Below are 12151 nucleotides of genomic sequence, written 5' to 3'. Positions count from 1 at the left end.
TTTTCCCTCTTTACAAAATAAGGCTATCCTTTCATGTTTTAGGAAACCAATTTATTTAGGTAATATAGCATTAACCACTGTCCTCCTTAAATTAATCTAAAGAAGAAATCTAAATAAATTTAATAGACCTGAAGCATGTGTGAGTGATCAAATGCATCTTCAGATGGACTGCAAGCCTTAAACCTGGCTAGAGATCTTACCTGACACCAGCCATATCTCTAGGCTGTCATATCACTGCTTTGTGTCTGTGTGTTTTAGAAATAAGTGTGCTGAAGTTCAGGGCAGGCCTTTGATATTTTTTTAACTTTGTTAAATTGAGCCGTAGTGTAGAATTTTGCTTGTTTTGATTTAGAAAACTTGAGTTGTTAAACTGTGGTGGAAGCTGAGCCAGGGTAATTGGTCTGAACTAAAGCTGTGTATGTGTTTGGATAGTGCTTTGACAGATTCTGCCTTTCAGAAGATTTATCTTAAATTTTTGCTTGTATACAATGTTTGATGTGCTTTGAAACCGTAAGTAGAAACATTGCAGAAAAAGTCACTTTCTTATCACACTGGGTAAAATACAGAAGGAAAATGAGCAGAAGATAACTAGAAGGTGTCACAGTAATGACTATTTTAGACTGGCATCTTGGTGAATGCTTTAAAAAAGATTGTCATGCAAAATTATGAAGAATGAGGTGTTCTATATTCCTTGAAACAATTTAGTAATAAGACATAAAGTAATTATTACTTGTGTGGTTGATGTGATAGTCAAATATTTGAAGTGATTTTTTTGTTAACATTTGTTATTCACACTTCAAGAACATGTTTACAGTTTGGACTTTGTTGAGTTTGTGGATTTTCTCCCTTGAAGTCCATGTATTCACTGCTTATTTAGCTGTCTTTTAAACTGTCTTGTTGACGTACTGCAAAAGTAATGAAGAAAGAACAGTTTCTGTATGTGAACTTTTTACATTGAATTATCAGGAAAAAATCATATGTAACTGTCAAGTACTCATATTTGAATTGAAAAGTAATCTAGGCTGAAGTTGATGATGTGCAAGACCAATTTACCAGGCGAGTTTTGTTTCAGAATATTAATGTGGCAATGGGAAAGAACAAAAAAAAAAATCCCCTAAACAAAGCTGTGTGTTTATTTAAATTTCTGTGCTCAGAGTTTTTGTGCTGAGAGGCCTGGCATGGGGGGGATGTAGAGAGAGTCTTTTGCCTCACCTGTGTTACTGAGACAAGCTAGAACAGATTCCACTATCGGTTTCGTAATCCAATAATACCTGTGCTTTAAAGTCAGCTATTAGGGTTTTGTATGTTGCTGAGTTTCTTCCCTGTGGTGGAAAAAAAGGACAATGCTCTCAGGAGTTCTGAATTGTTATTTTGTTTCTTTAAAATTAAAATCTAGAAAGCAGCTGCTGTTAACAGTGGGAATGGGAAATATTTATGTGATGTTCTCTGTTCTTACAAACTTGCTGTAGGGAATACCTTGAAATTCTCTTCATTTGTTACTAAAGATTACAGACTTTAATGTTAAATCCTGTGTTATAATTCTCTGTAATTGACAGGGTTTTTTTCTGGTTAGAGATTAATTTTATGGAAGATTTCTTTAATTTTTAAGTTGTCAGATATTGCTTCACAATGTCCCTGTGTTTTTTTAGTTTTTAACTGCAGAGTGGTAATAGTTAAAACGCATTTCTTTAATTCAGGGCTCATATTAAACATACAAAATTTCAAACAAAAAAGTAACATTTTAACATGGAAAGCTACTTTTATATAAGAACTTTGGTTGTTTTTTTAATGTACCTTCTAATTTGTTACAGTGTACTTTGCAGTGTACTTACTAAGGCATACTTTTATTCCAGCCAGCCTTGGAGAGCTCAGACTTCTCTGATGAACTGGCTGAATTACATTCAAACTTTCAGTATCATCTGAGTTGTTAGTTGTGCTCTGATTCTGGAACTTACTCTATTGATGGTCTCAGCTGGAAAGAACCAGCTGACTTCAATTACAGTAGCAGTATGATTTTTTTCTTGTAAACAAAGCATATGTTGATTTAAAAAAAACCCACAGAAGACACTAACCTTCTAAAGGCTGACTGTATGCAGTGGATTAATTAATTTACAGTTCTTAGTGTTGCAAACAAATGTACCTGAATTAATGGAACTGTTCACCATGGCTTTCCAATCTGCTCCACAAAGTGGGTTCTAAAGGGATGAAACTTCAACATTTGTGGTGTGGAGAAACAAGCATACAGTGAAGCACTTAGCCTCAGTATTGTATTTTTCCTTTTTTCTTCTACTAACGTGTCAATCCTTATGGAACTCCAGTATGTGCAGTGGATTGCAACAAGTCAAAAAGGCAACATATATGAACCATTTTCTGAGCCATTCCTAAGTAGTTCAAGGAATATACTTAAAGAGTATCTTATGTGTGAATTGTTTATTATTTTTCTCTTTGATTGCAATAGCATATTTACTCATCTCTGTAATGATACTGCCATATGTGGGGGCAGAGTCTGGGATCCAAAAATGTGTATGTTGGGAGTCCAACTTTTAAAGAACTTTTCCTAGACACCTGGCAGATAGGGAAGAGTACTAAAAAAAGAACATTATTGTTTTTTCTCAGCAGCAGAAGTTCTCTGCTTAAGGAATCCTCTAGGCTTAGTTTTCTAGTAGAGGGCAAAGAGATGCCCACACTACAGAAATTGGCTTGTTTGGTCAGTTTCGGCATAATACAATGCTGACATTTCTATCTTCTAGCTCTTTCAAGAGTAAAATTTCATTATCATTGACTTCCAGACTTTCTTCCCCAGACAAAGTAGGTTTTATGAAGGTAAGAAACTTTGCTAATGAGGTGTTGTGATTTATGCACTGCAATTTAAGCTGTTGCCTTAAATACAGCTAGCAAGATCCTGTGTGGAGTGCCTATAATGAAACTCTAAAAATAGTGGGAGACTTATTGTAGTGGCCCTATAATCAAGTTCTCTAAGACTTAACTGCTTGTATTTCTAATACTGCCCAATTTCTTTAAAAGGAAGAGTTTAACATGTAACTAGTTACCTATTACAAATGAAAAAGAAAACAATTTAAAGTTGTTAGACCAAAATGCCAGCATTACTCTAAAGACAGAAGCATTTTCTAAAGAAATACAGAAAGGTGGCAGCATTCTACTAATGTCAGTTCATATTCAAGTTCGCACGTAGTCAACCAAAACTGTAACATGCTGATCTGAAAATTTATAAAGTGACAGTACCTGTTGCTAGGACATGAACTGGTCAAAAATTGTTACCCATACTTTTTAAATGTAATGTTATTCTTTTTCCTCAAAATGTACTAGCAAACCTAGAGGTAAGGTGGCACTTGAAGAAGATTGACTAAAGCCTTTGCCTGAACTTTGTTCTAGACTGATTTGTTCTTTTGACTGTGTTCTTCAGGGCTCTTGTAAGTAGCTCTCTTGCTTCTGAGAGCCATCAGGATTTTGGTTGGTTTGTCGTTCTTTTCTGCATTTATTTTTATATAACTGTTCTAAATCTTACTACATTACTCTTCAATTCTATGCTGTTTGTGAATCATTATTAAATTTTATAGAACATGTTTACCATGTTCCCAGACATATGCATACACAGATGTTATGATCCATGCTTCGTTATAGCCTTATTTCTTCAAGTTATAAATTGCACAAGGTCTAAAGGCATTTTAACTATATGGTAGTTCTGAAGAAGAAAAAGATAACATGCCATTTATTAAATTAGATAACCCTAAAGAAATAAGAAAAAGTTATCCTTTGTGTCATATGGGCTGGACAGTTTCCCATGTGGCTTTCAAGAGAAGTTATCCATTGCTAAAAAAAGACCTAATTTAGTTGACAAACTTAAGAACTACTGTGACCTGTCTTATTTGGTTTTTATTCGGAATAGTGCTGATTATTGTATTTTCATATATATTCATATATTTGAGCTGTTTAAAAAAAAAAGAAACAAAATCAAGTTCTGTGATTCAGTTGTTAGTATCACTCATAAGTATTTGCAAGTACTAGAAGGGCAAGTTTGTCCCAGGTCCCACACTCTCTAGCAGACTGGAATTGTTCTGTCCTCAACCTTGGTGTAAAATTATCCCACGGTTATTTTCTGAGCTCCATGTCATAGGCAGTGGAAATGTCATACACCATTCAAAGTACTTTTGGCGAGTTCTTTGTTAACTGACAGTTTTTTTGACTTTTAGATAAAGCTCATGCAGAACAGCCTCAATATTTTATTGGAGGGGAGTTGTGGGTAAATACCATATAGCATATTTCCTTGTTTACATGTATAGCAAACTGAACAGAAATGTGTTTTGTGTTCTAATGGTACCCTTCATAAAGAGAATCAAACTCGGGTACAAAGCAAAAAGGCATAGTGACCTATACGTATATTCTCTTAATTGTAAAACCAAATTTGGCTTTATTTTTCCATATGCTAATAAATGGAAATGAACATGTCTTTATTACTAAAATTTCTTTGGTTATGCTGTTTCTTCCATATTATATCTTGTAGATTATATCTTGTTATTCCATCTTTGATTTACATGATGAACTAGTTAAGGCAGCTTTAACAAAATGAACAATCTGTTGGTCTTGGATATAGGGAATGTAATTTGTTAGAACACTTCTGCATTTTGAATGTATATTCTTAGCAGTCACCAGCCATATGATGACTTATTTCAGCTAGAACTGTGAGGTTTCAAAACTTAGCCCACTCTCTCCCCAGCTGACAAACTAGGAGAAAGATATGGGGTAGGTGGCTACAACTCTCTTTCTTTAGAAAACTAAATTTATAGTTTGGTTGGAATGCTGTGTATTTATCAAGATAGGATACTTTGATTTTACGCCTGACTTAAAGTACACGGATTCTTTCATAACGCAAACATGTAATACTTCTTTTCACTAAAGAAAACGTTTATCTCCTGTTCTTTGGAAAAGGAGAAATTCTCACCAAGTAGAAGTCTAAAATAATAAAAAAGGAAACATGATCCATTCTGACAGTCTAAGGTGGGATTAACTTTAAACCATTTAACTCTTTGTCCAACCCATCTTTAAAGCTTTCTAGTGTTGGACATTGCACAATCACATATAACAAACAGTTCATTCCAAAGCACTGGTCTCCTTCGGAAGTTTTCTTCCTCTTCTCTTCCTGCAGTTGAAACCCAGTACTAGTTGTCCATTTTGCTGTGGAGGTACAACTGGCTGCTTTCTGGGAGTTCTTTATGGAGCTGAAACCCGTTCACAGCCTTACTTTCTGCAAGTTAAACAACCACAGTTCTTTTCAAGTGTTTTTGTACTGTGAGGTATTTTCCTGAGCATTCTGCCAAAGTGTGGTACCCAAAACTAGCCACTCTGAGCTAGCAAGTTTATCAGTATTAAGTACGCAGCTGAGTATATTGTTCACCTTTCTTGCAAGAGTGTGGTCTTGCCACTTTATGTTCAGCATGTGATGCTCTATATAACAAAGTGACAAATGTAGAATACTACAGTAATTTGGGTCATTTGTTTAATACAAATACATTGTTTTCACAACAATAAGCAGATATATTACTTTTGTTTCCCTTACCTTCTGTCTTTCAGTATACATTCACCCACAAAAACATACAATTTTTCTTTTGCAAAAGAGAGGGAGTTAAACAAGTAACACAAACTTGTAGTTCCAAATATTATACACAGTAAAGTATTTTCATCATAGAGTAAGTTTCATTGCATTATTAGAAATTATAAATGGTTTGTTCTGGTAATGGGGAATTACTATTTATTTCTACACAACAAAATAAACACCGCCTTCAGATAGAGCAGTGTGTGAATGGCACAGTTGGACTAGTTGAGAATCTTTGTAATGCTAATGATAGTCAAAAGTGGTATGTTTATGCCAGTTTGAAATGAACTTTATAATGCTTGTAACTTAAAATGGGAAAAGAAACATGCACGTTCACAGGTTAGGAGTATCTTGTTTAAAATTCCAGGTCTGATCTGACACCAGAGGTTCTGCCCTTGTGGGTTTAGCCAGGCTAAATTCCACCATCGTCATATTTGCCTGAGATGCACTGTGGCTATACAGGCAGTTTGATATGGGTCTTTATTTGATACGTCATTAAAAAGTCTTAGAATGTGTCTTAAAACGTTCAGTATACTCTTTTTGCACAATAGAAACCTGTGGTTATTAAATTGATACAGAAAACTGTGCTTTGTGTAGGAGTGAAAAAACGTTGGTTGATAAGCAGCTGCAGTGTCTGTATTCAAGCCCCTTCCTTATTCATGCAGACCTGTATCCAAGGCATGTTGGTGTGAATAGCTCCTTGACCTCTTGAAAAAGTTGCACGCTGCTTCAGAAACAAATTCCAATCTTGCATGAAATCCCTGAAAGCTGTAGAATATCCACAGCACCTGAGAAAGGGATGCATGGGCTAATACTGTAATACTTTAAAAGGTTAAAGACTGCTTCAAGCCTTCTGTAATCCCTCTTGCTGCTGACTTGTCTCATTGTCTGTCTCAGCAGACAATGTCCCATTTTGCTCCCTTTCCTGCTGTCCAAATTAGTATTTCAAAGGGAGAGGAGGAATTTCAGCTGAAGTCTTTCTCCATTATATTTAACTAACTGTAAGCTCAGTTGCATATGTAGTTGACATGAGTGCCAAAATAATGTTTTGAAGTCATTAGTATAAAATTTTGCAAGTTGTCTGTTCTGTTGTCAACTCTTCAGTGAATTTTTAAAAATGTACATTAATCTTGTTGGATGCTACAGATCTGCTTTCAGAAGCCTCAGGTATCTTTGAGTTGAATTTTATACTTGTTCGAGAAAAAAACAATGCGAATGAGTCTCCAGTAAACTGTTAAAATAGGGAATAAAATACTTTCAGTGGGGTCATGATGCTACAACAGCAGGTCAAAGAACAAGCTGGCTAAAGAAGCAGGATTGCTGTCACTTAGTAAGAAACTTTCTCTTTATTTCAGAAAGCTCTTAATTTTCTTCCATTAATAGTGTTCCTTGTCAGTCAATTTTGCTATGATTCATCAGGTTTTATTGTAAACATCATTCCAAACATTTATATGCAGCTAGTAATTTTAAGTGTCTAACTTCAGGTATCATGAGATTTACTTTTTAGCAAGTAGATTTACACTTTTTGAAAACCATGCCTTTGCAGACTATCTTAAACATGTGTAGTTAGGAGGCATTCCTTAGTACTGTCATCATTTTGTGAAGACCTGAAGTCTCCTCCACAATTATAAACAGATTTGGTTACTCTTGTGTGTCATTTCAAATGAGAAGCTGCTACAATTCCAATTCGCAATTGTATAATCGGAAAGTTACTTTATATGAAAAGTGTGTTGTGAAAAAACTTAAACATTAATCTGATTTGCCTGGAGTAAGTTAGAGCAAATATTAATATGTACTTAGGGCCTGTTCACCAAGATTTTGTGTCCTGTCTAGCCAGGTGACAGTCACTTAGTCACAGACAAACTACATGAGCAATTCTGATACAAAAGAACATAATGGACTGAACACGTCTCGTTAATACTGCTACTTCCAGTATTCCCTGAGCCTTAAGCCAGTAAATACATTCACAAAGGAATGCCTAATATATAAACTCCAATACATCTTAGGCCCAGCACCCTGGATATTTGCAAGAATGGGATGATTGTAGATATTTGAGTGTGTAAAGAGGAAATTTACCATTAGCAACTGCAAGGCTTCTGTAGAAGTCTAGTTCACTTGTAATTGTGGCAGATTGCCCTGTTTGAATGAACCTGTGCTTGCCTATCCTCTTTACTCTGGTTCTTTATTTGCTTGTTTGCTTTTCCTCCTTCACCGAAACACAAGATCAAAAAAGAACTTTTAACTTTTTTTTAAAAATACATTACATTCAGGCTTCAGACTTGTCCACGCTAGTACATAACTACTCCAAGTCAATACTTGCTGTTGTGTCCTGATGGTAAACATCACAGATATGAGAAGTGAATCACAAAATTGGTTCTTTATATATAATTCACCCTGTTGGACACAGTATTATATCTACATTCATTTATCTATTGCACCCTTTAATGCTATTCACACTTCATTTTTATATGAGAATGCTCAAAACACGAAGTTAACAACTGAACTGTTGAATCTCTAACACCTCAAGTTTACCTGTACAGAGTGAAACCATTGATTTATTTTTTCAGTAAGGAAGGTAAAAACTAACTTTTCAGAAAAAGGAGATAAAAACTAATGTTCTCTTAAGATACATAGGTATATTATCTTATGTCTACCTTTCTGTATCATGAATCTTAAAAAATTAAACCAAAAATGGCTTCCATCTTCCCTATGTGTCATCCTTTTTCAGACCTTTGATAATACATAATTTACTTTTGTGTGATTCTGTGGTAAACTGCATTTTTTAAATTTATAGTTCTGCCTTAAAATTTTGTGCATCCAATTTATGTCTAATTCACTCTTACAAAGTAAAATAAACAAACAGCTGAGCTGCTCTTCTAAATACGTATCTACACATTCCCTCCTTCCTGTACTTATTTTGCTGACAGCTATACTTAAATATCTGTAGCTTTTGGAGACATGAGTTTATACTGGTTGAAATTGCTTACTTTTCAAAAATTCAGACATATTTAAAAACAATGCTACCCTTCAAATGTTTCAAATATCCTTAGTTGACACAGCTGCCCAAACATTCAGGCTCCACTGCAGTCACGTGAACTTGTGTTACCGTACAAGGCTTAGAGAGTGAGTGCTGTGATACAGCTCTTTATTCTTCGATTCTGTTAATGCATATAACTCCACTGGTACCGTTTTGAAGTCTATCTTTAGGAAGATAAATAACAAATACAACTTTTAGTAGTAAACAGATAAAAGGTTTTTGTTTTCTGTAAACAAAATTATAATATCAGGTCTGTTTCTACTTTCCCAGCCATCCAATTTAAAAAAAAAAAAAAAAAGTACTCTTGTCACATTGGTTTGGCATTGTCTGTTAAACCTGTTCTCTATTGCACTTTCTACACTTCCACTTTCACTACACTTGCTGACTAGTTGAGAAACTACTTCACAAATGGTCACATTCCATACAGTAACAGGTTGCTTTGCTGGATCCATTTTCCTTGCAGGGTTTTGGTTTTTGTGTGTTTTTTTTGTTTTTTTTAACTGAAAAAAATGCACAGTCATTTCTACTCTCTTTTAGCATTTGTAGTGTAGAAAACACTACGCCTTATTCTGCAAGGAAGAAACAATGCTGTCTCTGTCAAACTGGCATGACCGCAGATGATGTTTCTTCAGCTGCAGACTGAGAGTTTGTACCTGTCTGTGCTACTGGCACCACCACTGCATCCTTGACATCCGAGGTCTGAGTGCACGAAGAGTTCTTCTCCTCCACCTTTTTGGCAGTGTCTGGGCAGTTCTGAACAAAGATCACTCTGTTGTAGGCTTTCAACCTGCGCCACAGCTGAACATAAACCTTACACTGCACGTACATGAAAACCAGGCCCCCCGTGAATCCAATGGCCACCACAACGAGTTTTGTCCAAAATGGCCATTCAAGGACACCTTTGAAATGAAACATTTATATTTATTACCAGTGTTATACATTCAATATCAAGTACTAAGTTTCAGTAAAATATTTTGAAAAGAAACCTTTTGCTAAGAATTCCCACGTATGTACATGCTGTTGGTGGAGTGGTGGCTGAAGTAGAAAACAGCAGCAGTTGCCTATCCCATAAGCCAGCCAAGAAACTACATGTGCCTCCCACTTTTAACTGACTCCACCATGATTTGGTCAAATAAGAAATGCAAGACCACCCGCACAAAGGAAGCATAATGCTTGACACAGTCAAAACCAAAATGTTTTACTGTTCTTTGATAATACCCTCATATTCAATAGCATGCTCAAGCAAAAATACAAGTACCAAAACTGAGATAACTGGATGCCTAGAAATATTATGCACATCTTCAACAGCAACTGTTTTTTGTTTCAGGTGTGCTAGAAACATGACACTGTTTAAGGTACCTGGAACACCAACATTTACAATATTATTACCTGGTCCTAGCTTCATCCTGAAGCCAGGGTATAGTAAAAAAAGCTAGTGGAAAGGGCTCTGATCTCCTGCATCATCTGCCTTTGTTGGCCTCCTTTTCCTGCTGTCTGTGCAACCCTTCCCCTGAACACACCTATATCAAAAACCAGAACTTATATTTCTGTGTACTAAAAATGTAACTTCACAGTTTTTGGTGTATCTGTTCTTTTCTCATTGCATTGATCAATCACAGTGATATTTACAGAAATATATATGGCTGCTAACAAAAAAAAAAAACCTAGAGATGAGAGTATTTGAACTTGATTATGATATGAATAATGTTAAAATTTCTTGCTTTGGCATAAATGTGTTCTTAAGATTTTAACAGAATAAATTAATGTTGGATTAAGTACAGTCTTCTCATTAATTCATACCACTACATCTGCTTTTTTTAACCATTCAGTAGCCTAACATAAAGGAACAGCTACCAGCCATTACACATTGAACACCTCCCCTGTGAGGACAGGCTGAGAGAGTTGGGGTTGTTGAGCCTGGAGAAGAGAAGGCTCCAGGGAGACCTTATAGTGGCCTTCCAGTACTTAAAGGGGGCCTACAGGGAAGATGGGGAGGGACTCTTTACCAGGGAGTGTAGGGATAGGATGAGGGGTAAGGGTTTTAAACCAAGAGGGTAGATTTAGATTAGACATAAGGAAGAAATTCTTCACTGTGAAGGTGGTGAGACACTGGAACAGGTTGCCCAGAGAAGCTGTGGCTGCCCCCTCCCTGGCAGTGTTCAAGGCCAGGTTGGACGGGGCTTTGACCAACCTGGTCTAGCGGAAGGTATCCCTGCCCATGGCAGGGGTGTTGGAACTAGATGATCTTTAAGGTCCATTCTGACCCAAACTATTCTATGATTCTATGATTTAAAGATTAAATGCTATACACAAGAGTCAGACCTCTGTATCAGTGCTCATGCTGTCAGACTGAACAATCGGAATAGTTTTGTTGGTCCTATATGGAAGGTTTTCCTGAGTGTAGTATTCAAGGTACCCGGCAGATGCTGTATTCAGCCACTGGTGATATATCACAACTTGGTGATATTTGTGAATTTTACCCAAGTTTTACACAGGGAAGAAATTTGCCACAGGCAGGAAAGCAATCTGTCTTCCTTTGGGACTCAGCAAAAAGGCTTCAGTGAAGAGCCAGTCTGACTTCCTAGCCCTGGGTGACCTGGACTCCTCAAAACAAAGTCTTTACTTTTAGCCAGCTGTGTGAGTCTCATGAACATTAGGTATCCCTTTTACTGTTAAACATATAGGAATTGAGCTTTTATTTAAATAAAGAGACCAAAAGAATATTAATTATTGCAAAACCACACAAAATGTTTCTAGTTTTCCCTGTCGTGGTGACTGTTTAGTAGTACTTAGAAATGGTAACCATGTATTAAGTGATGGTGCTAGCCAATTAATTTTTTTTAATTTGCAGCAAAATGAAAGCATACACCCTAACCACTATTACTCTACTTAGTTGAACTTGCCAGGGACAAATCCTGTTATATTTGTTAAATTTGTTCGCAAAACTTTAGTCATGCCTTTCTTCAATCCCCTGTTCTTGGGACAAAAGGAAGTAACAAAGAATACTTTACTAAGATGTCATATCCAGTGACGTGTTTTTTCTTTTTTTTTCCCCCTTTAATAACTGTTTTAAAAATCATTGTCTCTTGCTCTTAATTATGAAAACAGTATGGTTTCATCTGACTAAGCCCATCAGTGGGTAAGAAAGACACTTAGAGCCAGGAAGTCACAGCTGGAGTGCTGAGCTCAGAAGAAAGGCTGAATAAATGGCTCAGATTTCCGTCAGAGTTTCTTCCACCTCTTAGCAGTAAAGATGTGCTGCTGCTGCTGCTTCCATGGTAATACAGGAAGCATCATTTTTTGCTTAACTGGTATGGCACAGTGAATTTTGTACCTTTCAGTATATTCCAGGATTGCCATATTTTCACAGACTCAAGATTTATTAAGAGAGACAAAGCTCAGCTAAGACTAGACCTGTTTCTTCAAGCAGAGCAAATTTATGTGAAACTTGATTCCCTACCACCGGTGCCATATAAATTCTAGAATATTTAAAATATATTTTA

General features: G+C 36.1%; 1 protein-coding gene across 6 annotated transcripts in view; it reads right to left on the bottom strand.

Moving 5' to 3' along the window:
- Positions 1-5501: 5501 nt before the first annotated feature.
- Positions 5502-12151, bottom strand: part of MARCHF1 (membrane associated ring-CH-type finger 1) — a 250495-nt gene continuing 243845 nt past the window's right edge. For all 6 annotated transcript variants that reach the window (XM_074866556.1, XM_074866554.1, XM_074866555.1 and 3 more), the window contains one exon: positions 5502-9547. In XM_074866556.1, coding sequence (XP_074722657.1) covers positions 9246-9547 — 302 coding nt within the window. In that variant the 3' untranslated portion in view covers positions 5502-9245. The remainder of the gene's footprint in view (positions 9548-12151) is intronic.

This window comes from Strix uralensis, chromosome 4 (genome assembly GCF_047716275.1).
Source record: "Strix uralensis isolate ZFMK-TIS-50842 chromosome 4, bStrUra1, whole genome shotgun sequence".
In the NCBI taxonomy this organism is placed as follows: Eukaryota; Metazoa; Chordata; class Aves; order Strigiformes; family Strigidae; genus Strix; species Strix uralensis.
The sequence above is the reverse complement of the archived record's forward strand: the minus strand, read 5'-3'. Positions and strand labels throughout refer to the sequence as shown.